At 41.4% G+C, this 22,401-nt stretch overlaps 3 protein-coding genes across 3 annotated transcripts; 2 read left to right on the forward strand and 1 right to left on the reverse strand.

Annotated features, from left to right (window-relative positions):
• Positions 1-7,181: 7,181 nt before the first annotated feature.
• LOC119358543 lies at positions 7,182-7,922 on the reverse strand. The gene has a single exon (XM_037625034.1). It carries the CDS (start codon positions 7,846-7,848, stop codon positions 7,411-7,413), a length of 438 nt encoding a protein of 145 aa, XP_037480931.1. The 5' UTR covers positions 7,849-7,922; the 3' UTR covers positions 7,182-7,410.
• Positions 7,923-12,597: 4,675 nt separating this feature from the next.
• On the forward strand, positions 12,598-13,787 carry LOC119352650 (NDR1/HIN1-like protein 26). Its single transcript, XM_037619229.1, has one exon. The coding sequence runs from the start codon at positions 12,784-12,786 to the stop codon at positions 13,495-13,497; it is 714 nt and encodes a 237-aa protein (XP_037475126.1). The 5' UTR covers positions 12,598-12,783; the 3' UTR covers positions 13,498-13,787.
• Positions 13,788-20,658: 6,871 nt separating this feature from the next.
• On the forward strand, positions 20,659-21,302 carry LOC119358544. The gene has a single exon (XM_037625035.1). It carries the CDS (start codon positions 20,727-20,729, stop codon positions 21,120-21,122), a length of 396 nt encoding a protein of 131 aa, XP_037480932.1. The 5' UTR covers positions 20,659-20,726; the 3' UTR covers positions 21,123-21,302.
• The last annotated feature ends 1,099 nt before the right edge of the window (positions 21,303-22,401 follow it).

Genomic DNA, 22,401 nt, shown 5'->3' on the forward strand with positions numbered 1-22,401 from the left:
GATGACAGGCCATGGTCGCTACCTCCGCACCAGACCATGGCCGGGCCCACCCATGGCGATGCCGCTACTCGAACAAGCACACCCCTGCCTGATGTCGTCGCCCTGGCCTCCTCCTCGTCCAGCCCTCCCCCATGGGCATGGCCAGGAAGCCTTTTCTTTCCACAAGTTCACAAATGATGCAACTGGCGCACTCATTGCTGGAACTCGCGAGACTGTCTGTTGCATCCATGGCCATGGTTGCATGCTCCTTGAACTAGAGTGCATCCTCAACAGAAGGGGATGTCAACCTTAGTGGGAGGGAGCTGCAACCGGCATCCGGGGAGGTTGCAACCACGAAAGGCGAGTGTGGTGACCGCTGCACAGCGAGGACGGGGCGGCACTGCTCCTAGAAAAAGATTAATGTCGCAGTTTTTGCTACATGCTTCAACCGAGATCACATTTTGCTACAACCGGCATCACATGTTGGTACAACCGGCACCACATTTTGCTACAACACATAGTTGGCGTCGCGGTTTGGCTACAACTAGCATCGCTTTTTGCTACAAGTGGCATCATATTTGCCACATCCATCACGGTTGAGCTATGACCCGCGATGCTGGTGACGACTTTTTGTTGCAACCGTCGTAGGTTTTTGCTACATCCGGCAACGACTTTTGCTACATCCATTCATTTTAGACGCAAAGGCTGCTACCTGCAACAGCGAGCTAGAACCGGTGACGACGGTGACCAATTTTGTGCTGCAACTGTTGTCTCTGTTTGCTATTTCAGACAATGCAAAAAAACTACAATGGGCATTTCTGTTTGCTGGAACGAATCAATCGTCGGCGAGGCGGAGCAGCATCCATGAAAAAAAAGCTACAACCGACATGTGTTTTATGCTGGAACCAGCTTCAGCATCGGACAACCACACAACACCATGAAGGCAGCTACCATGGGGCAGCTCGAGACCGCCAGTTAGTGCGGGTGGCAAGAGCGGCAAGCGCGGGCGGCCGGGACGACGAGGGCGGGCAGCGCCATGGCCGGCAAGCGTGGGGGCGGCCAAGGATGAGCGGGGCGGCAGCGGGCTGCTGGAGGACCCAAGGTGATTTTCTGGCTATTTTCGCCATGCTCGTAGGAAGGAAGCTTTGTTTGGGGGAACGTTTTCACATGGGTGAAGAAGATAAGGCCTGGATAGTTTGGATGGTGCCAATCCGACGGCTGTTAGGCGACCAGCTGAAACATTGGGTCGGCGCCTAGTATTGACCCTGTATACAACGTATAAGCCATAATTAGTTGGTTTTTTTAGATTTGCCGCCCGCAACACCCATGTGTATGGGCCAGCCCAATAGAGTGTTCTCTGTGGTGAGTTTCCTCATTCGGTCTAGTTGTTGTGTACGTTGTACGGTTGGTGCTGCTGCGCTTGCTTCACGCTTCTTTTGATTTATTTTCCCTTTTTTATGTTTGGTTTTATTTGTTTCTTTGTCAGATTTATTTGGGTTTTCCGTTTTCTTTTGTTTCTTCTTTTTTGATTTTTAATTTGCTTTTTTCATGGTTTTCACTATGTTTCACTATTTTGCATCAGTTTCTATGCTTCTTCTGTTTTCCTTTTCTTTTGGTCTTTTTCTTTTTCATTTATTTCTTTCCCATTTTCTTTGTTTTTTATCTTTCCATTTAGAGTTTTTTTATAAATTTTTACCATTTTTTAAATACATGCTTAGCATTTTTATGAAATATACGTTTTGAGGACTACTTTTTCGTCATATGGATTGTACATTGTCCGTATTCTGTAGGAACATTTTTGTTATACTCGCTCAAGTCAAGTACATTATTAACATTTTTTCAGATATATGTTTTGATATCTACATTTTTGCATAGAGATTGCACATTTTTTGTATACAAAATAAACAATTTTCTTATACACGTTTAACTTTTTTCAAATATTATAGGGTTTATGTGTGTGTGTGTGTGTGTGTGTGTGTGTGTGTGTGTGTGTGTGTGTGTGTGTGTGTGTGTGTTTTGATATCTACATTTTATCATATAGATTGAAAAATTTCGTATACATCGGAAACCTTATTTTTGTACATGTTTAATATTTTTTTCAAATATATGATCAACCTTATTTTTATGCAATTTTGAATTATTTCCAAATAAATGATTAAGATCTTTTGAAACATGTTTTGATGCATACACTTTTTCGTATACATCATACATGCCAGAAACATTTTTTATACATGTTTACCATCTTCTAACTAAATAAGTAACATTTTTTTAAAATACATGATAATTATATCATACACGTCGTACATTTTCCTTGTACTTCAAGAACGATTTTTATACACGTGTAACATTTTTCAAACACATGATTAAAAATTTATATTTTAGCGAACACTTAAAAATAAAAGGAAAAGTAAAATCAAAAGCAATAGAGAAGTAAACATAAACAAAAAAGGAAACTGAAAAGAATAAATCACGATATTATTGGGCTGACCCACTTACTACAGCGTTGTAGGCAAGTGCTGGCCCCAGCATGACCAAAAAAGCTATATCTCGCTTACACTGAGATAGAACCTCCATCGCCATAAGGATTTTCTCATCGTGTAGGTATATGGGATGGCCCATTTCTTCTCCTCCCTGTAACTCGTTCGCTGTACTGGTTCGATCGTTCGCTATATATCGCTCATTTTTCTTTCTATTTTGCTTTCTCTTTTTTCTTTTTCTTTTCAGTTTTCTTCGTTTCCTTATGGTTTCCGCCGGCTTTCATTGTTTTTACCCATTTTTATTTATTTTTATTATTTTTGTTTCTTCTTTTTGCACGGGTTTTTTCTGGTTTTCTTTTTTAATTAATTTTCTTTCTTTTTGGTTTTCTGTTGTTCCTTCCTCAGTTTTTTTTTGCACTGTTTTTTGTTTCATTTTTCTCTTTGGTATTTTTGTTTCTTTTTCTGGCTTTCTTTGGTTTTCTTCATTTTCTTTTCTTTCTTTTTATGTTTTCAATCATTTGCAATGTGATTTCTTTCTTTTTATTGGTTTCTTTTGTTTGTCTTCTTTGCTTTTTACTGCGTTCCTTCGTTTTTCTTTGTTTTTTTGTCGATTTCCATCGGGTTTCTTTTTGTTCAACACATGTCAGCTCTTTTCAGTACATATTCTATATTTTCCTTGTACGTAAGAAGCATATTTTATATGCACGTTTATCTTGTTGCACCACATAATGGAACTAATTTTCTAAGTCTATTTTTTTCCGTAACCATTGTACATTTTTTTTATAAATGTAATGTATCTTTTATACACAGTTAATATTTTTTAAATAGAAGATTAACATTTCATGAATACATGGTCAACATATTTTAACACACGGCGAATATTTTGTTAAATTGCAATAAACCTTTTTTCACACACAATGTCCTTTTTTTTGTATACACCAGGAACATTTTTATACATGTTTTAACAGTTTTTAAAATACATTATCACATTATGTTATACACAAACTTTTTTTTCTATATATTTTTCGTATATATGACAGACCTTTTTTTATCCACATTTAACATTTGTCAAATGCTGGATTATCATATTTCAAATACTGGATTAACATTTTTCAACTGCTTGATTAACATTTTTTATAAATACATGATAAACTTGATTATACACCTTGTATATTTTTTGTATACCTTGTTCTTATACATGAGAAACATTTTTTCCATATGCATTTAACATTTTTCAAATGCTGGGTTAAAATTTTGTCAAACATTTTATGTAAAGTGTTTTTGTAATATATATTATTTAAAACATCTGTAACTTTAAATAGAAATTAAAAAATAAAGAAAAAAATGGAAAGAACAAACACAAGAAGAAGAAAAAACGAGACACTTGCCTGTGGCCACCTACACGCTGGGATTTCTCATTTAAGGAGGCGCTTGACCCGAGCGCAACCAAGGTCTCGGGAGACAGAGGCACGCCCCAGTATGACACCAAGAGGTCTCATGCGGAATACTATTCCCCGTGTAAGTCCACATATGTCAGTCTAGTTGTTAGTCAAATTCAAAAAATGTTCACTAATATTAAAAAAATCATATACAAAAATATTCATTAATTTCATGAAATGTTCTTCATTTTCAAAAAAATTCAGTGAATTCAAAAACAGTTCACCCATTTTCAAAAACTATCATACAAGTAAAAAAATCTTCTTTAGTTCAAAAAACTTTCATGAAATTAAAAATAATGTTCATCAAATTTACAGTTTTTTCAACACGAAAATTTCATCAATATTCAAAATATATTCATAAAAAGTTCGAAACCAAATTGGACAATATACAAACAATGTTCATTTATTGAAATCATGAATATTGTTGAATTCGCAAATATTTTTTGAATTCCTGCACATTGTTATTTCATCATTTTTTTTAAACAAAAATTAGAAATTTTCTGAATTACAAAGCTTTTTAAAAGAAGCCAAGAATAGGGGAAAACAAAATAACAAAAAGAAACGTAAAAATAGTAATTGGGAAGCCCCGCCCTGCAACAGGGCTTGCCCAAGTTCACGCATTGGGGATGACGGGGGTGCGTGTTAGCTCGGTTTCCACTGCGTACATCGGGGAATAGTAGGTTCCGGTCTCGTAGCAATGCAGGAATTTCCGTCATACAACTGATGATTTGAGTGGGCCATGTTTCGCTGCATTACCTAGATGTCTGACTAGAAATAGACCATAACTTACCATAACTTATTCCAAGTTTTGCTATAAATTAATCCATGGGTTCCCCATTTTCGCTGAATAAATCCATATTTTATTATAATTTTTCTCTATGTGAACTACTCCCTCCATTCCAAAATATGTATTGCGATTTTAGTTCAAATTTGAACTAAAACCACAACGCTTATTTTGGAACTCTTTGAATGAAAACCATGACACTTATTTTGGAATGGAGGGAGTAATATTTTTGGTTTAAGTTCATTTTTATTTTGTTTCTGGTTTGACATTCCCCTGCTTTTCTACCATGTCCATTTCCAAATGTAGTACGATATATGCCATATTTGTTTCCGTGGATGGACAACATCCGCACAATGCTTTGAACCTGGTAAAAAAATATTGACTATGAGATGGTTTGAACACTATCCAACCGAACCCTATCCGGTTCAACACTCATATAACAAGCAACATTAGACCACTACCCACCATCATATTTGCCTTCAAAGCCAGCTCCAAAAAATTATGGACTCGAATAATTGGTGAACATTCGCCGGGAGGGAGGGATCGATCGAACGAATTTGATCGCTAGGGTGAGCTGCTCCCAACGAACGAATCCCCGCGCCCCCTCAATCTTTCGCCAAGGAGTACCCCGATTGGCCCAAAGGTTGAGTTTACTAATTTTTTATATTAAATGCCATGAACCAAAAACACATATGTTTCTTATAAAAATAGAGAAATCATAAAATGTATAATTTCCATGCATATGAAAAAAATGCTACTTTATAAAAATGTCATGTTGATTTAGATAAAGGCATGCTACTTTACAAAAATGCCCCGATGTAATTTTTTGCTTTATTTTATCCATTGTGCAAAATTTTATAAAAAATGCCATGTCTTTGTTTTTTTTTGCCATGGCAATAAAAAATGTCATCCTCTTACTAATAAAAAAGCCATCCTATTGATAATAAAAAAAATGTCATGCAAACACTAATAAAAATGACATGCTCTCAATAATAAAAATGCCAGCCTCCTAATAATAAAAATGCCATGTTACTAAAAATGAAAATGCCATGCTCTTAGTCATAAAACTGACATCCCTCTTGACAAATAAAAATGATGTGCAACTAAAAATAAAATTTCAATCTTACTAATTATAAAATTGCTATCCTCTTAATAATAGAAATGCCGTGTTGTTAATTAGTAAAATTTCATGCTCTTTACTAAAAAATTGCCATGTGGGGGCATTAAAAAAAGGCCTAGAAAAATGCCATGCTACATATTATTTGTTTCTATGGTGTATGGTGTGTCATGATTTACATGTTAATTTCCTTATAATCCTTATTTGTTTTCTTAAAATTTGTTACTTGTTCCTTAAAATCCGTTATTTATTTGCTTAAGAAAATTGCATTGATGGGAGGGATCGGTCGATTGGTAAGTTAGGAAAGTTAGATCTGTGATCTTTCGTCGTTAGGAAAGTGCTAGTTTGGAAGGAAATAGTGCAGAGGAAAATAAACCGTCGGATAAGAAACCAACATAGAAAGGGTACAGTGGTGGGAGGTGAGGCGAAAAAAATCACGGTACTGGCCACCAACTCCCCCTTTAGGAGTGGAGATGCCATATTCGTTTCCATAGATGGACATCATGTGCACAATGCTTTGAAGCTGCTAAAAAATACATTAACTAGGAGATGGTTTAAACACTACCGACCAAATACCACCCGGCCGGTTCCACGCTCATGTAGCACGCGACATTAGACCCCTAGCCACCATCAGTTTGGACCATTCTAAAATTTCTCCATCATAATTGCCTTCAAAGCCCCCTCCAAAAAACAAAAAAATCCTCCGGCATGACTTTGTAAATAGCCTCATGCCTCCTTTCCAATCTCCCGTGCATCCGCTCTATTATCGAACATTGCTGACCAAAACCTTACTTTTTTTTTAAACAAAGATGCCAAATGCGTCCGGCTTTAACTTAATAAAGCCCACAACAGGCAGCATACCGAAACATAAGTTAGATTACAGCACCAAAAGCCATCCCGACCATCATAAGCATGAAAACGTCGTAAGTTACGGAGGACGAAAAGGCCGCGAGCAGTCTTACAAGGCCAAAGCCCCTACAGAGCGCGCAGTCTCGCCATGAGACAAAAGAAACCACGCCCTAAGCCGTGGTCGTCGGCTCCCTAGCCATCACCGAAACCCTACTCGCGACCAGTGTCAACATGATCCCAACACCAGTTGTCCAGTACCGTCCTGTGACGTAGCCTTGTGAACCCTGACCATAACCACCATGAATCTCGCCAGCGAGGTCACAACCATCATCGTCTGATCAAGCAGAGACTTGAAGACACATCTTGTGGTTATATCTATCTTTTATGGAAGCATATCAGCTGGAAAACTCATCCCAAAATTGTTGGTGCCTGTGCACCATCAACTGATTGATACTATACTGGTCTGCATCGTGCGTGACTCCAACGGATAAAACGAACGCTAGCTCATGGCTCATGCAGAGAAAGCATATTCCACAGATACATGCAATATTGTAACTCCACTTGACAAGTTGGGGTAATTAAACTTGCACAAAACTTTGGTTATATACATCCAACACGTACGCCAACATCTACCACACTACACATGCATGCAACCACCACCCAACAAACATCCACATGTACGAACAGTCAAACACACACCAACTCATGAGTGGATCTTGCAGAATAATTAAGATTCCAGCTAGTGGCACGTCACATGCATGCAGATCACGCGTGCAACGGCGACGGCGGCGGGGCCGAGCTCACTGACTCTGCGGCGGCGGCTCCAGCCGGGGCAGAGACGACGGCGCCATTGCCGGCCGCCGACCGCTTCAGGAACTCGATGCAGTCGTCCACGGCGTCGCTCGGGTACGACTCGGAGTAGGAGGGGCTCATGCGCACGGACGCCGCCCTCGTCGGCGCCGCAGCCATCGTGTGCTGCTGGAGGCGAGCGCCGGCCTTAGGAGACGTGGACGCCGCCGACAGCATCGCCAGCCGCAGCAGGACGTCCCTGACGCGGTCCATCACGGACGCCGACGCCGTGGATGCCGGAGCGGCGCCACGGGGCGGCCGACGCCGGACGCCGCCACCGCGCAGCCTCGGGATGCACGTGGCAGTGTTCGCCCTGAGGGGCTCGGCGTGGTGGACGTACATCTCGGCCTCCATTCCACGGCGAGCTCGAGCTTGGTTAGCTCTTCGCTGTTAGGTAGCTAAGAAAGATTAGCCCAACTGGTGTGTGCTTGCTTGTCTAACTGAATGTACGTTTAGATGAGAGCCGGTGTTATATATATACACACAAAGATGAGCACCATTTGCATCTTACGTCTCATTTAAAATGGAGATGGTCTTGTCTCACCCTGCAACTTGTTGATCCACATGTTGCATGCAACCATGCACATCCCTTATTCTCGGGAAGGAGAACGCGATTTTGCTTATTATCTTGGCGCTTCAGAAAATTGTGACAACATATGATTGGATCTTCTTATGCAAAATCTGAAGAATTAAACAAAGGTGGTCAAAGTAACTGAACATTATATTGTTTTTTTTCAAAGGAACCGATGTTTTGTATTAATCGAACCACCAGCATTACAAGAACATCCACCCCAAAAAAAATTACAGCCCATTCATCGGGATGTCATCCGTCCTCCCTCTCCATCATGAACATGTCGATGGCCAGCTGATATTGCTACCGCTGCGTAATCGCCGGAACAAGCAAGTAGCATCCACATAGGCAGCTAGGATTCACCGATCTCTACCCGAAAGTACCGGGGATGTTGAGCTCGAAGGATCCATGGCCCGGAGAAGAAGATGACATTGGATCAATCACACCTACACTTTCGCTTAAGTCGAAGGAATAACCAAATCGGGGACATTATTGCTGGAGCACCACCGGCCTCTCGAAGACATAACCAGCTCCCCTTGCTTCTACAGAGGAAAAGGCAATAAACTGTCCACCCGGTCTCATCGCTAGATCTAACGACGTACCCACCGTTGAAGCCAGAGGAGACCTTATTGAGCACCACCGTTCAACTACTGGAAGGGCTGAAGCAACGAATATTGAAGACCTACATGTCCAACCAATCTATTTTCGACAATGCACGCACTGCCGAGGCTGGAGAGGAAGTCAGAGGAACCATTACTGAACGTCGCCTTACCACCACCGGAAGGGACTAGCAATGGACAAAGATCTATAAAAGGCCCCACCAGTAGATCATGACCTCCCCGCTCACTCCACTAGTGTAGCCGGGAAGGAGGAAGAGGTCGGCGGGGCGATGAGCGGCGGCAGAGTGTCGAGAGAAGGTTTCCCTACAGAGCTCTTGCATGTTCTTTAACATTGCATCTACTTAACTTCACTAATATAGTCCCTTCGTTCACTATTATAACTTGTTCTAACATTTTTCTGATTTAGATGTATGTAGACGCATTTTAGTGTATTTGTTCATTATTTTAGTCGGTACGTGGTCCATATTAAAATATCCAAAACTTTTTATATTTGCGAACGGTGGGAGTTATAGAGAGAGCAAATTAAGAAGCTTTTTGATGTGTTACAGGATTACAAATAATCTTTCTGGCAAAAACTAGAGATCACAAGTAATTTGTAAGGATATGACAGCAACCAAAAAAAGCAAGAGCCCAATTAATGATGTATAAGGAGATTGCATATGTTTCGGCTGGTTGGTGGCTTTCTAGCAGATTTGATTCAGAAAATCAGCGATGAGATATCTAGATTCTAGGAGATATGTGTGCGCGGTTTGTCTTGTGCACAGCTCACGAAATAAACCATCCATGCATGCATGTGAGTGCGATGCAAGGCCAAACCAGATAGCAACTGCTCTCTATTTGGAGGATTTGATTCTTTTTTTTCTTTTTGACGCGGAGGATTTGATTCTTGATCGCCTTGTTAATTTGGCCCCTGTCTAATTGCCACGCCGACCACCAATTAACTAAAGTTATGCTAGGGACCTCCAGGACTTGCCCTTGGTACGTAGGCCGAACCCAGCTGTGCACTAACGGGCTGCCGGCTACAAGTGCTGGGAAGCAAAGTTCAAAAAAAAGTACTCCCTCCGTCCTAAAATATAAAATCATTTTTTACACTATCGTAGTGTTAAAAAAGATCTTATATTTTGGGATGGAGGAAGTACCTGGGAACCAAGCGACGAGGAAGCAATGCAGTAGGATCACCACAACGACACGGCTTTTCCCTGGCATCCTCTCTCTCTTCCTCATCTCCCATCTTCTTCCTACTTAGAACTTCTCTGATGCATCGAGGCTTGTAACTTGAATTCATGCTCAGGAGAAGTGAATTAGTAGTTGGGATCCTAGCAGTCACTGTCAGATGTGCGTGTTAGCTAATAAATTAGATATTGGAACATAAACTTTATATATTCTTCTCCGCCAGATACTGAATGTGAGTTGCAATATATGTTTCACCGAATCCTATTTTTACCATACGATGCATCATGGCCTTCCAAATTGCATCAGAATTGTACAAAGCGATTTGTTTTTACATGAATGGTACCAAAGTATTTTTTTTTCAGTTGAAACACATTTTTCGTTGCCAATCCCAGCCCAAGAGAGCAACTAAGGGAAGTTAATTGATGTAATGGTCATGATAGTGGCCTCAAATCACTATGTCTAAAGCTTGTTGCTAACTGATATAGAAGATTCATGGCAAGGTGACTTTTGAACATGTCTAAAAGCCAAAAGACTTACAATATTGATTTTTTCCGCCTGGCTGGTTAAGATTGACATGCCCAATGGGGCAGGGATTTCAGCCGAAGAAGGTGCTGATACTGGAGTGTGGCTCGCTATATTACCCTGCGAACAAGCTGCAATTAGAATTATCTTTGTCGCCAAATAAGTTTTCAAGTTGATCAATATTTTCCTAGATTTTGCTCGCGGCTACAAGTCGGACAACGGCACTTCTGAATACGAAGACCACTCCTACTAAAATCTCACCAAAAATAGAACGACCAAGCCAACAAGTAATCTGGCCCATAAAAAACTACAACCCAGAAGCAAACAAATGCTCAATTGAGCAATTGTATGAGAAAAAAGACACGACAAGGCGTGGGACCACTTCTAGTATTTTCATATAGCATACTCCATTATGCATTCCATGCATTTCCATCATTTGTGTTAGTATGTTACTGATTTCTGCTCCCTGATGTCTTTCCTGGCCGTATGCTTTCTTATCGGTAGAGTTCGACAACGAGGAACTCCCAAGGTTAATTTTCATTGGTATCAAGAGGTTGTACAGCCAGGCAAGCATCCACTTGCTGGCCTTCATCTCATGTTTTACTAATGTTGAAAGGTTATGCTATCTTGTCTTCTGTTCTTGTGGGTGATCAGGTTATACTTTCCTATGCAACATCCATGCTTAGCTTTGTGTGACATGCCTAGGAGTTCCTTGCTTTTCATGATCAGTGGGTCATGATATTAATTTTGACTAATCAACTATGGAACCAATAAAGTGAGTTCTGAGCGACGGTAGTGTATTACTGGTTGGTGGTGGTGGCAATTTTTGGCGGCGGGTTCACATGTTTTGGTGGCTGCCATCATGAACCGATCATAGTACATGCTTTTATCCGCTATCATGTATGATTGGCCTTCGAGACGTTCGTTTGTAATTGACTTTTGCTCATGTATAAGAGATGTGTTATGTAGCCTTAATTCCCCCCTTTGGAGTGTGTGTGTGTGTGTTGTGATATTCAATTTGTTTAAGCATGCCATGCACAATGCATGCATGATATGAAGTAAATGGTATGTGTTCGTAGAGTCGGGCTTTGCTAGTATTCGAAGGGAATGGTTGTTGAGCAATATGGCACATCGGTGAAATCCTGAGTATGCATGTGGATGCTAGTTACCACCATTATAGGAAGTATTTATACACCTGGTCATGGTGGGGCCATAGGGCAGTGGGCTTGCTCAAGGACATGTTCCTACACCTACTTTTGTATGTCAAACTCTCAAACAAAAGTGTCTCGGGGTTTAAGTCAATGCTTTGGTGGGGCAACCCGTCGATCGGTTTCGACCATTGTGAATTCATACGCATGGTTTCATGAGATGGTTGTTGCGGTTATGGTCATTATTGTAGTTTGCCGATTGTAGATCTGATCGCTTCGGGTTTTCATTTTTCCTCCATATGCATAGATTTGGTTTTATATGACTCTTATACTTGTCGGCAATTACATACCTTCTTAATGCTCTATTTTACGCTACTTCCTCTAATTCATATCAGTGACAATTAATATGGATCGAATGAAGTAATAAAATTCACCTTTTGTCAAAAACATCTGACACTAATTCACGTGGCAGATGCTCATCGGCAATACGCGTTCAAGAATAGGGAAAGTAGCATAAAGCCACATGCGGGCCAGCAAGAATGTCTATGGTTCCTTAGCCATGAATTAACCGTCGTTCTCCGCGTGCTTTGCGCTTTTTCAGGGTTAAGCAACCTGCGCGGCTTCTCTTCCCACTCCCGGCCGGACTAGTAACAATTTTCAGTTTCTCACATTCACCAGTTCCCACGGAAATTAAGCTTGAGCTCTGTGCACAAGATTGCAGAAATCAGTATCGATGGTGAGTCAGTTTTTTCTACATTGTTTTGCTCAAGTGTGTTGCCTCTTGCCACAAGAATGGAGTGGGTTTTTTTCTACTTTGTTTTGCTTAACTTAGTGGGAGCAAGAGCACATTCCAGAAGACATGAAAAAGGAGGCCAATAACCGAGCGTGAGCTTTATCTCGCACAGCTCGAAATATGCTTTTCTAAAGCAGGCCCCAATCAATTGCCGGCACCCACACCATGTCGCCTTTACCCCCGAATTTTCAACGGTGGAAATTGGAATGGGAACGGAGTTGAGGCAATGGCAGCCCGGGCCAGCATCCACTCACTGCTTTGCAAAAGCTGCCTCTTTATCCCTTCCATCTTTATTTTGCTTTTGCATTAGCTTATTAGCCTCCTTTTACCTCCATTACTTCGTTCCCTTGGCCTCCCTTTTGCTTTCCCGTTTGGACACCATACTTGCTTGGCTTCTTCTCCTCTCCTCTCATCTCTGTGGTTTCGTTGGTGATTGGCTGTTGCTGCTGCTGCTCGGGATCAATGGGTACTCCTAGTCCTACCCCGTACCACCTCCAGTCTCCAAGGACCATCGTCACCAAGATCATCAGCATGAAGCAGCAGCAGCAGGAGCCGGCGACGCCGGATCCGCCGCCGCCGTCCAAGATCATTCTGCAGCCGAGGCGCCGGACCACCCCGGCGATGTGGTGCGCCGCCATCGCTGGTTTCGCCTTCAGCGTCCTCCTCATCCTCGCCGGCCTCGTCATCCTCATCGTCTATCTCTCGGTGAAGCCGAGGACGCCGTCCTTCGACATCGCCAACGCCGTCCTCAACACCGTCTACGTCGGCTCGCCGTCGTCCTACTTCAACGGCGACATGACGCTGGTGGCCAACATCTCCAACCCCAACCAAAAGATGGGCGTCGTCATCCAGTCCGGCACCGTCGAGCTCTTCTTCCGGGGCAGGCTGGTGTCGGTGCAGGCGCTGCCTCCGTTCGCGCAGCCGCGGGGCCACTTCACCGTCCTCAACGTCCACATGCTGTCCAGCCAGGTGGTGCTGCCGCCGGAGGTGGCTGCGGACCTGCTCAACCAGATGAGGAGCAACAAGATCCTCTACACCATCAGAGGGACCTTCAAGGTCCGGGAAAGGTTCTGGTCATGGCACTACACCTACCGGTTGACCGCCATTTGTGACCTCGAGCTCACCTCGCCACCCTCTGGAGTTCTTCTTGATAGGAGATGCACAACATCAAAGTGATTATTTGGTTTCTGGATCGATGCTCTTTCTTTTTTCTTCTTGTATCAAATTTTAGAGGAATTGGGTCAAGGCACATATAGCAAAGCAAACAGATCGACTAGTATGACTTAATTACTAGTGGCTTTCACATTCTTGTTTACTCGATCGGTAGCAGCCTTGCTCCTGGAGCCTCAAAGCTTCATGCAACATGTACAGCGGCAGGCAATGGTCGTATGTAGTACTTGTCTCAATATATATAGCTTGTACATCGTGAATCTCATATATGGTGAATAGAGAAAACTTTATTAACTTGTTGCAGACATATAGTAGATGGTAGTGGTGCTGATTCTGATAGCCTTGACGACTCTCCATGGCTATCTCCGTTGCGAATGCGGCCTTGGGCCCTTTATGAAGGCTGGTACGAGCGCTCACACTCGTCTAAATTAGACGCTGGCTTCTCCTCAGTTTCCTCTATTATGCCTCCAGTTGATTTGGTTCGATATCCACATTTCATATTTCCGTATATGGCTTTATTTCCTTCCCTCAAGTGGTCCATTTCCTGCAAAAAAGAATTAAACATAGGGACTTGCAATTATTTGCATTTATTAGTCACTAGTGCACTCCTCTCCAGAAAGCCAAATAATTTTCTCAGAGATTGTCTTTTTCGAGCGCGGCGATCAGTATTAAAATTTTCATGTACACTCCTCTCGAGAAAGCTGAATAATATTTGTCGTAGCAGTGCTGCTACAGATGGTAACCAACTCGATAGCTGAAATCCAAGTCAAAACTCTGATAGATCATTCATAGGCCAGCGGAGTCGTCAACATAAACTCAAAGGGTTGACAAAGTCACTGTGATAGACATAAAGCAATATCTAGTGATAAGGCCATGAGACACGCGTAAAGCAATCATGTATGCACAACAAATCTTGGCATGTAATCATCTCAATCACATCCAAGTTAGTTCCTATGGACAAATCTACGCAAGCGCCATTGAGTGTACCAAATTAAATACTATGAAGTTCACCCAGAAAAAAATAGTATGAAGTTGAGTATGCTATACTAGCTTTTTTAAAAACAAATTTACTCAGCAACCAAGTTTTTCTAGACACTTTCTCTTATACATTGTAATCTTGTTATCATTACTCTCTTTAAAAAACTAGTCAAAGATTTAAATATCAAATTGGACAATGGACTCCTCTGGTAACAGTAGTGCTAGTGGAGCCTTCATATGTTATTTGAGGGCAAAGAAGAAGAAAAGAAAGTGTGTTGACTTCGTTCCTATTAATAAAAGCTATGTATATTATAATCATGGGGAAAAGCTCTATATATCTGCCTACACATATGCTTAATGACTACAACAGGGGACCTCCTATGAGGCGCCTAGTGCCGCAGAAGCCGAATGGCGCTCACTGCAGTGCACAGTTGGGCCAGCCAATGAATGTGTAATGCAGAGACTAATAAGCGTGAAAAAGGCGCAAAACACAACTGAATCTCTCCATGATTCAAACTCGTGGCATTACCTTCATGGACTAGTTTGGCAAACCAGTAAACCTAGTCGACTTCAGTGACTGATAATAGCACCGAGAAGATAAGAACAATGTGGCCGCACTATTTATTGCACAATCCGTCTACCTATCACTTAGTTTTTAAATTATTTGAAAAAAAGTTCACAAATTTGAATAAAAAGTTCATCAAAATTGAAAACAAATCATTGAATTTGAAAAAGTTCATCGATTTTGAAAAGGAGTTCAATAGATTTGAAAAAAATATTCACCAAAACTGAAAAATGTTCATCAACTATGAAAAGGGTACATTGATTTTGAAAACAAAATGTCAAAATTGAAAAGTTTTCATTGAATTTGAAAACAAAATCATCAAACAAAAGTTTTTGCATTTTAAAAAAGAAAAAAGGAAAAAAGAAAAAAGGAAAGAAAAGGAAAAAAATATTAAAGAAAAAAGAATCTTAAGAAAGCAAAACCCAAAAATCAGTCCTGAAAAAAACAATAAAAAAACTGTCTGGAAGCTTCCCATAACAGACAGAGTTATAGAAGAACAAAAAGGAAGTACATTACCATAACATGTGGAGTGACTGGTTGGTTAGTGTGAGTTAAACTTGACGACGAGGTTCCAAGTTTGATTCAGCTGTGAGCACATTTTTTGCGGTTTAACTAGGAAAACAAAATGTGAAATGGGTCGGCCCAGCGCTATGGTGGTGTGCTCCCAGGGGCAGAGCCAGGATTTGGATATGAGGGGGTCGAAGACGATGATCATCGTTAAAGAGAAAAAAAAAAGTCTATAATGGGTTCGTCTATAGCGCGACTCATGCGGTGTTGTTCATATAACATCTGTAACAACGTCACTATTTCATGTTATGCTAGTAAATTAAAACAGTGTGGGGCCGGTCACACCACAAGAGACAACTTTGCGTGTTTCATCCATATTTTCTCCGTGATATGATGTCTTAATGCGACATTGATATCAAAACATAACAATGTATGCTGGCAGTTATAATATGTTATATTTCTCCTAGATTAATGTAGGGCAACGTCAGCCAATAACATCTAACTGAACTAAAAAAATGACATATCTAATTAGTAGTAAATACTCGATGCAAGCGAAGTAATAGAATCATTCTAGTAGATTATAATATGTAGATAAATATCGTCCTAGTAGGTCCAGAAAACCACATCAAACATAATTATAAAAAATAATGTCAAGAAATTAATCCATTGCACCTTTACAGAAATATACTAATTACGAAATAGGCTGTTATACGGTGAAAATCATACCAGTAGAATGTAAGCAATAAAGGCACTAATTACTTGTGTACCTTGAAGAATAAGGAATAAATAAAGAGATCCACTAAGTCTTGGAACCGAGACATAGGTCGAGCGCCATGGCTAGCACGGAACCGGATCCTCTAACATAGCGAAGAAAAGTCACCGTGCTACAATGCTAGCCTAGTGTAAAATGAAGAAGGAAAGTTAGGGACGGTTAGTAGATAGTTAGGAGGTTGTTTACTGTTGATATTTACTGTAGATATAAATAATTTAAAATAAATTTATTTCACCATCAATTTGTTTGTATGTAATTACTATAAATATACGCAGTAGATCATCAATTTGTAAATTAATTTAAGTCATTTTAACCTTAATCATGTGGATAGAAAAAAGGGAAGTTAGGGTACTGTAGCTTCTCTAACTTTCCTTCTGAATGTTAGAGGATCCGGTTCCGGCTAGCACAACGACAGCGGCAAGCAACCAATTGATCAGTTGGTAGATCGATTCTATTGACGGCGGCGGCAAGGTTTTTGGGTAATGGTCCTTGTAATCTCTATGCGCAGACCCTATCGTCCGTAACTTTTTAATTTTCATGAGACCACGATAGCCTAAATGGCCTGGACATGGGATAGCTTAGTGGGCTCGAGTGTATACATCAGATTTTGGTCTGGGCTTAATTAAGTAACAAATTTGACTAAAAAAATTAAGTAACTAATTAGCAACGGCCCTGTGCGTGCCGGTTTGCGAATAACACTATTGCGGGGCCATCGGACGCCAAATAGGGGAGCAGCTAGAGGGAGTACTCGTTGTGTGGCTCCGGCAAGGGTCACTTTTAGTTGGTTGAGAGCGCGCAACTGGGCGTGTGCTGGGTGCTCCTTCGGGATTTTGCTTTTTATTTTTCTATGTGCATTTTCAGGTTTTAGATGATTTTTGCTTTTCTTTTTGCTTTTTGTTTTTCAGTTTTTGCCTGGTTTTTCTTAGGTTTTTGGACAAAAAATAAAAAAATGCATGAAAAATGCATTTTTTTTCTTTTTCGAGAGGTATGGATTTACTTCTCGTGGAGGCACAGATTTGCTTCCGCGAGAGGTACAGTTGTGTCTCTCAGAAAAGGAAAAAACTGTGTTTGTTTTTTTCTACCATGAGAGGCACAGATTTACTTTTTGTGAATGCACATATTTGTGCCTCTCGAAAAAGAAAAAAATGCATTTTATGTTCTTCCACGAGAGACACAGATTTGCTTCTCTGAAGGCGTATATTTACTTTTACGAGAGGCACGGATGTGCCCCTTCTGAAAATGAGAAAAAAAGTGAAAAACTGGTTTCAGTTCTTTTTTTGTCCAATTTTTCATGAAAAAAAAGTTCTTAGAAATCTTGGGAGGTGGGATTTAATTTTAAAAATCTCGACGCAAGGAATCAAACGGTGAAAACGATTCCGGATTTGGACGCACGATTTAAGAGACTAAACATATTGAATAAACCTTGGGAGGTGGGAGTAACCTTTGCAAAGAGTACTCCTTAATTGGTGATTTTAGAAAAATAGAAAAATGCCCTACAACAGGCCTTTTGATTTATGTTTGATATTGGTGGACAACACTGATAAATGTTGGGCTAAGCCGGATAACGGGCCGAATGCGCCCATGAACAGAGCATTTCAAGAAGAAATTAAACTTTCTCTTCTGCTGAAGACAACACGGGTTTATTTCAGCTTGAACTTACTATTAACCCTACAAATCTTAAACATACTATGTATCTGAACACCCGAGATTTCATTTATATCATTTTAGTGTTCTATGAATAAAATTCTACGGCTTTTGCATTTAATTTTTTATTCATCTAATGGCTAGTCAAGTCACAAGTGCACCTTTTTGTAAAGGATATATAGCCGTGAACTGGTATTCATATTTATTTATTCATATATGTGTGTGTGTGGAGAGAGAGAGAGAGAGAGAGAGAGTCTCCAATGATCGCTGTACAGATGTTTCGGTGTCCTCAATTTGGTGAGCAGCCCCTATTTTTTCTCTTAGCTAAAGCTACTTATTTTACACAGACGTATGATGGTCGCCATGAGTATGCTTTCTCAAGAAGGGCGCTAATTAAGCTCCGGTGTCTTCGCTACCTGTTAAGCCATCAAGAGCTAAGCGCCTAAGCTAAATATAACTAACCCTCAGATATGTGCTCAACGATTGCAATGGAGAGCCTGTAATACCAACATAATTATATGTGGCTACTAATTAATCCCATGGATTGCCTGTATTTCTTTTCACTAAAGACACGGCCGAAAGCGACACGTCCATCAATCCAAGAATATAACAGTTTATCACCTCCTGAGTTTACTCTAAAGATGATTAATATTAATTTTTCAGCAATATTTTTCTGCATAACCTAACAAAATGTACTAAGCTAAGGTTACTGAACATTATCCAGAGCTAAAGCCAACTGGCTAGTTACATCCAACCGCAAGAAGCGCAACTTTAACTAAATTCTCTTCTGAACAAGTACCTTTAACTAGTTTAGCTTCACCTGCACTAACTATGATTTTTATCTACATGTCAATTTGTTTAGTTCATGTGCATGTCAGATGTTTCTAAAGTTCCCAACAAGGGCAATGGTGATATATCATTGATATTCATAGTTAATACGTACTTAGCAGTGACCGCACGACTTATTTACCGAAGGGGATAACTAGCTATTATTGTTATTATTTGGCCTGATTTTTTTTGCGAAAAGGATCAGATCTATTATAGACATTCACTGGAAGTACAAAACACCTCAAACATAATACAAATTACATTCAGGTCCATGGTCCACCGAACGACCATTGCTGCCGCCAAAACGAGTCGCCGATGCGCCACTGTCGCCGCTCTCATACCGGAGCCGGTCTGCCCTTATCGATGATAGCCGGGAAGTCTTTGTGCACTGCCCCTAAGGACGAGCGCCCCGGAGCAACAGTCATCTCCGTTGGATCCTTAAATCGATCTGAAGAACCTGACACCAAGTATCGCTGTTGCGTATGCACGACGAGAAATCCTAACCTCGCCACCCCGAGGAGCTGGCAGGAATCTACGCTGATGCTCCATCTAATCCGTCCCAACGAATGAACTTGAGGAGGATCGGAGCCCGGAAGACTGACTCGAAGAAGAAGCGCCACCATCTGTCCAAACGTCGCCCCCGCGAGGACTAAATCCTACCTAACTACTACTCTGATCTGAAGCACTGGAAATCCCCTCCCTGCCACTGGACACCGGAGCGGCAGGAGGAGGGGAGGCGAATCCACAGCCTCGCCGATGGAGATTGAGGGGAGTAAGGCTTTCCCTGGTCGCCTTGCGAGTGGGAAAAGAAAAGCTCCGTTAATTTTATTATTATTTGGCCTGATGATTAAAAAAATTCATGTACTCTACTTATTTACTTTTCTTGAGATACTTCTTAGTGAACATGGTTATGAACTTACAAGCCTAGCTAAGTGCAAAAATATTCTATCCTATGATATGTAGGCATATGAGTAACACTATGTGTGCATATGGAGTGGGTGGCCACGGAGGGTTTTCTCACTATGAATACCGACGTAATCTATGGATCGATCCTCCATCACATTAGGAGGTTATTGTTTCTTCTTGCTGCAACATAGGCCACAGTTTATTTTCTATACTTTCTCTTGGTTGTCTGCATCATCAAGTCATGTAAAGTTGTTCATACCAGTGATAACATGCAAGTAGCACTAATACGAGTTCACCACACTAGTGAGAAGACTGATAAACTACTAGTAGCTTACACAACATTCACCAATGATCCATTGAAGGAGTCTTTTCTCGATCATCCACCCCCTCCCCTCTACCTTTTGATAATTATCGCAGTTTATCTTATTATCTGGTAGATTTTTTTCTCCTACTATTGAAGAGCCAGTGCTACTGCTGGTTATGCGAAAGAAACACCATGTCCAACCTAACATTTTTTTTGATAACGTCCTTACCATTGTTTGAGCCCATCGCTACAACTACTAGTATCGTTCACCCCATGTCGATATATTTCGACATTTGAATTTGACATGAGGAAGCTGACACAATTCAATTACAAGCATCAAAACAAACATCTCATTTCCTAATGGTGAAAGGCAAAGTATCAGTAAACTAGGAAGGCATCAAGCTAGGGCCCTCTTTAGTGATGATCACTGCACATGGATCCTTGTACCTTCAAGCCTTAAAATTCCCAAAAGGCGCATCCATTGCTCCGCACATCTTGTCATCACAATTCAGCACTAATTCTTTGGCCCATCACATCGACGCTCAGTTGGTCCCTCTGATTAATTAACTAACTAATCGCCATTAGACAGGCGCTTATAGATAGGACTACATTCATCAGCTAACACATGTATGCATGCAGTTCCCACCTACCTAGCGAGTACTAGCAACCTTACTTAGCTTTGCGCACACACACACACACACACACACATACACACGCATCAAGAAGCTATAATGTCGAGGCCGCAAGCGAGGAGCCCGAGCTACCGGAAGAAAGCGGCGGGGGTGGCGTCGTCTCACCACCACAACCACGGCAGCAAGGCGCACTACGTCCATGGCGGGAGACCGGCACCAAGGTGGCCTGCCAGGGTCATGGACGGGTTCAGGAAGATGCTGGTGGGCCTGTTCGCCTTCCCGCCGCGGCCGCCCAAGGTCACCTTCTCGGCCAACGCCAGGGGCGGTGGCGAGGACGCGGTGGCGCCCAAGAGGCCGTCGTGCAGCAGCTCCAACCTGCAGCCGGTGAACAACGCGCACTACGACGAGGCCATCTCCGACTGCGTCGAGTTCTTCCACCGGTCCGCCAGGGTGGACGTCAGGTCACGGCCGTCGTCTGCGGCGGCCCACTTCTGAATAATTCCCATCGTCGTCGTCGTCAACGTCGTGCTATATCCCACTGTGTGTGGGGGGCTGTGGGCATGTGTATGTATATATGTCCACGTGTCCATGTAATCTAGATTAGATTGCTTAAATTTGCTCATGTGTGTCTGTCATGTTACTGTGTTTTTCTTTGTCATCTGTCATTTTAGTATGTTACCGTGTTAGTAAAATGGACAGCGAGCCAACTGCTGCAGGTCAATAGTAACAAGTATCAACCGTTTTGGACGTGAGGTTGTTGCAAAGTTCTAGTGGGCTAAAGATAACCGTGTTATAACTTTATGGTAGCCTTTTAGACCGATCAAGGACCACTGCTTCGTTCTTGTACTGCAAAAGAAGAAAACTAGGAACACAAAAGAATGAAATGGGAGACATCACCAGGCCCAAGAGTTGGCCATGGCCAATGAATCATGGATCTATAGCCGTCGATCCACATGAGCAACGTAATTGAGACACCACATGGTCTCTGGTATCTCCGACTCAGCCATGACAACCACACAAGGAAGTGGATAGAGCCGCGAGACCTCTATTCTTTGCGATGTAATCTCAACCAACAGGATGTTGTCACCATGGACATAGATAGATAATATAGGCATGAATTAAACTCCATTCGGAGCATTGATCTATAGTTCCCTTCCATTCTAGGTAAGGGGAACCAACACTACCTTGCTACAGTGACTCGAGATCGACTTGAAAAGAAATGAGCTAAGTATGAGCATCTTACGTAACTTGATCACCAAACAAGATGATCCAGAATCAACACGCTTGCCCAATTTTAGCTCGATGACTTGACATGGTATAATTATGTACAAATTTTTAAATAGCCTGCTATAGCTTGGCTACAGCTTTTGGAGAGCTCTCCCGCTAAAGCCATGCACTTTCGTCGCTAAATTGCAAATGACGCTAATAGCTTTGCTATTTCAGCTATAGTGCTAAATTTGAAGTCATTTAGCCTACTAAGCCGCTATACAATGCCTTATTATTTCTTCTTGCTTAATATTATTAAATTATGGCACCAGATTAGTTCTCAGGTTTTGATGTTCGAAAATGTGTGTATATGTCAAGTGGATGCGATACATATATGACGCCTGGTTGTATTTTTTTTTAAATCATGATTCAAGAAAAACGCTAAATGGGGCTTAGCTTTGCCATAGCTTTATAACTTCTGGCCGAGCCACCGCTAAATGGCATAGCCCACTATTTAACACAATGAATATGTATAATGATTATGCTATATATTAAAAGGATATATGAT

This window comes from Triticum dicoccoides, chromosome 2A, assembly GCF_002162155.2.
Source record: "Triticum dicoccoides isolate Atlit2015 ecotype Zavitan chromosome 2A, WEW_v2.0, whole genome shotgun sequence".
NCBI lineage: Eukaryota > Viridiplantae > Streptophyta > Magnoliopsida > Poales > Poaceae > Triticum > Triticum dicoccoides.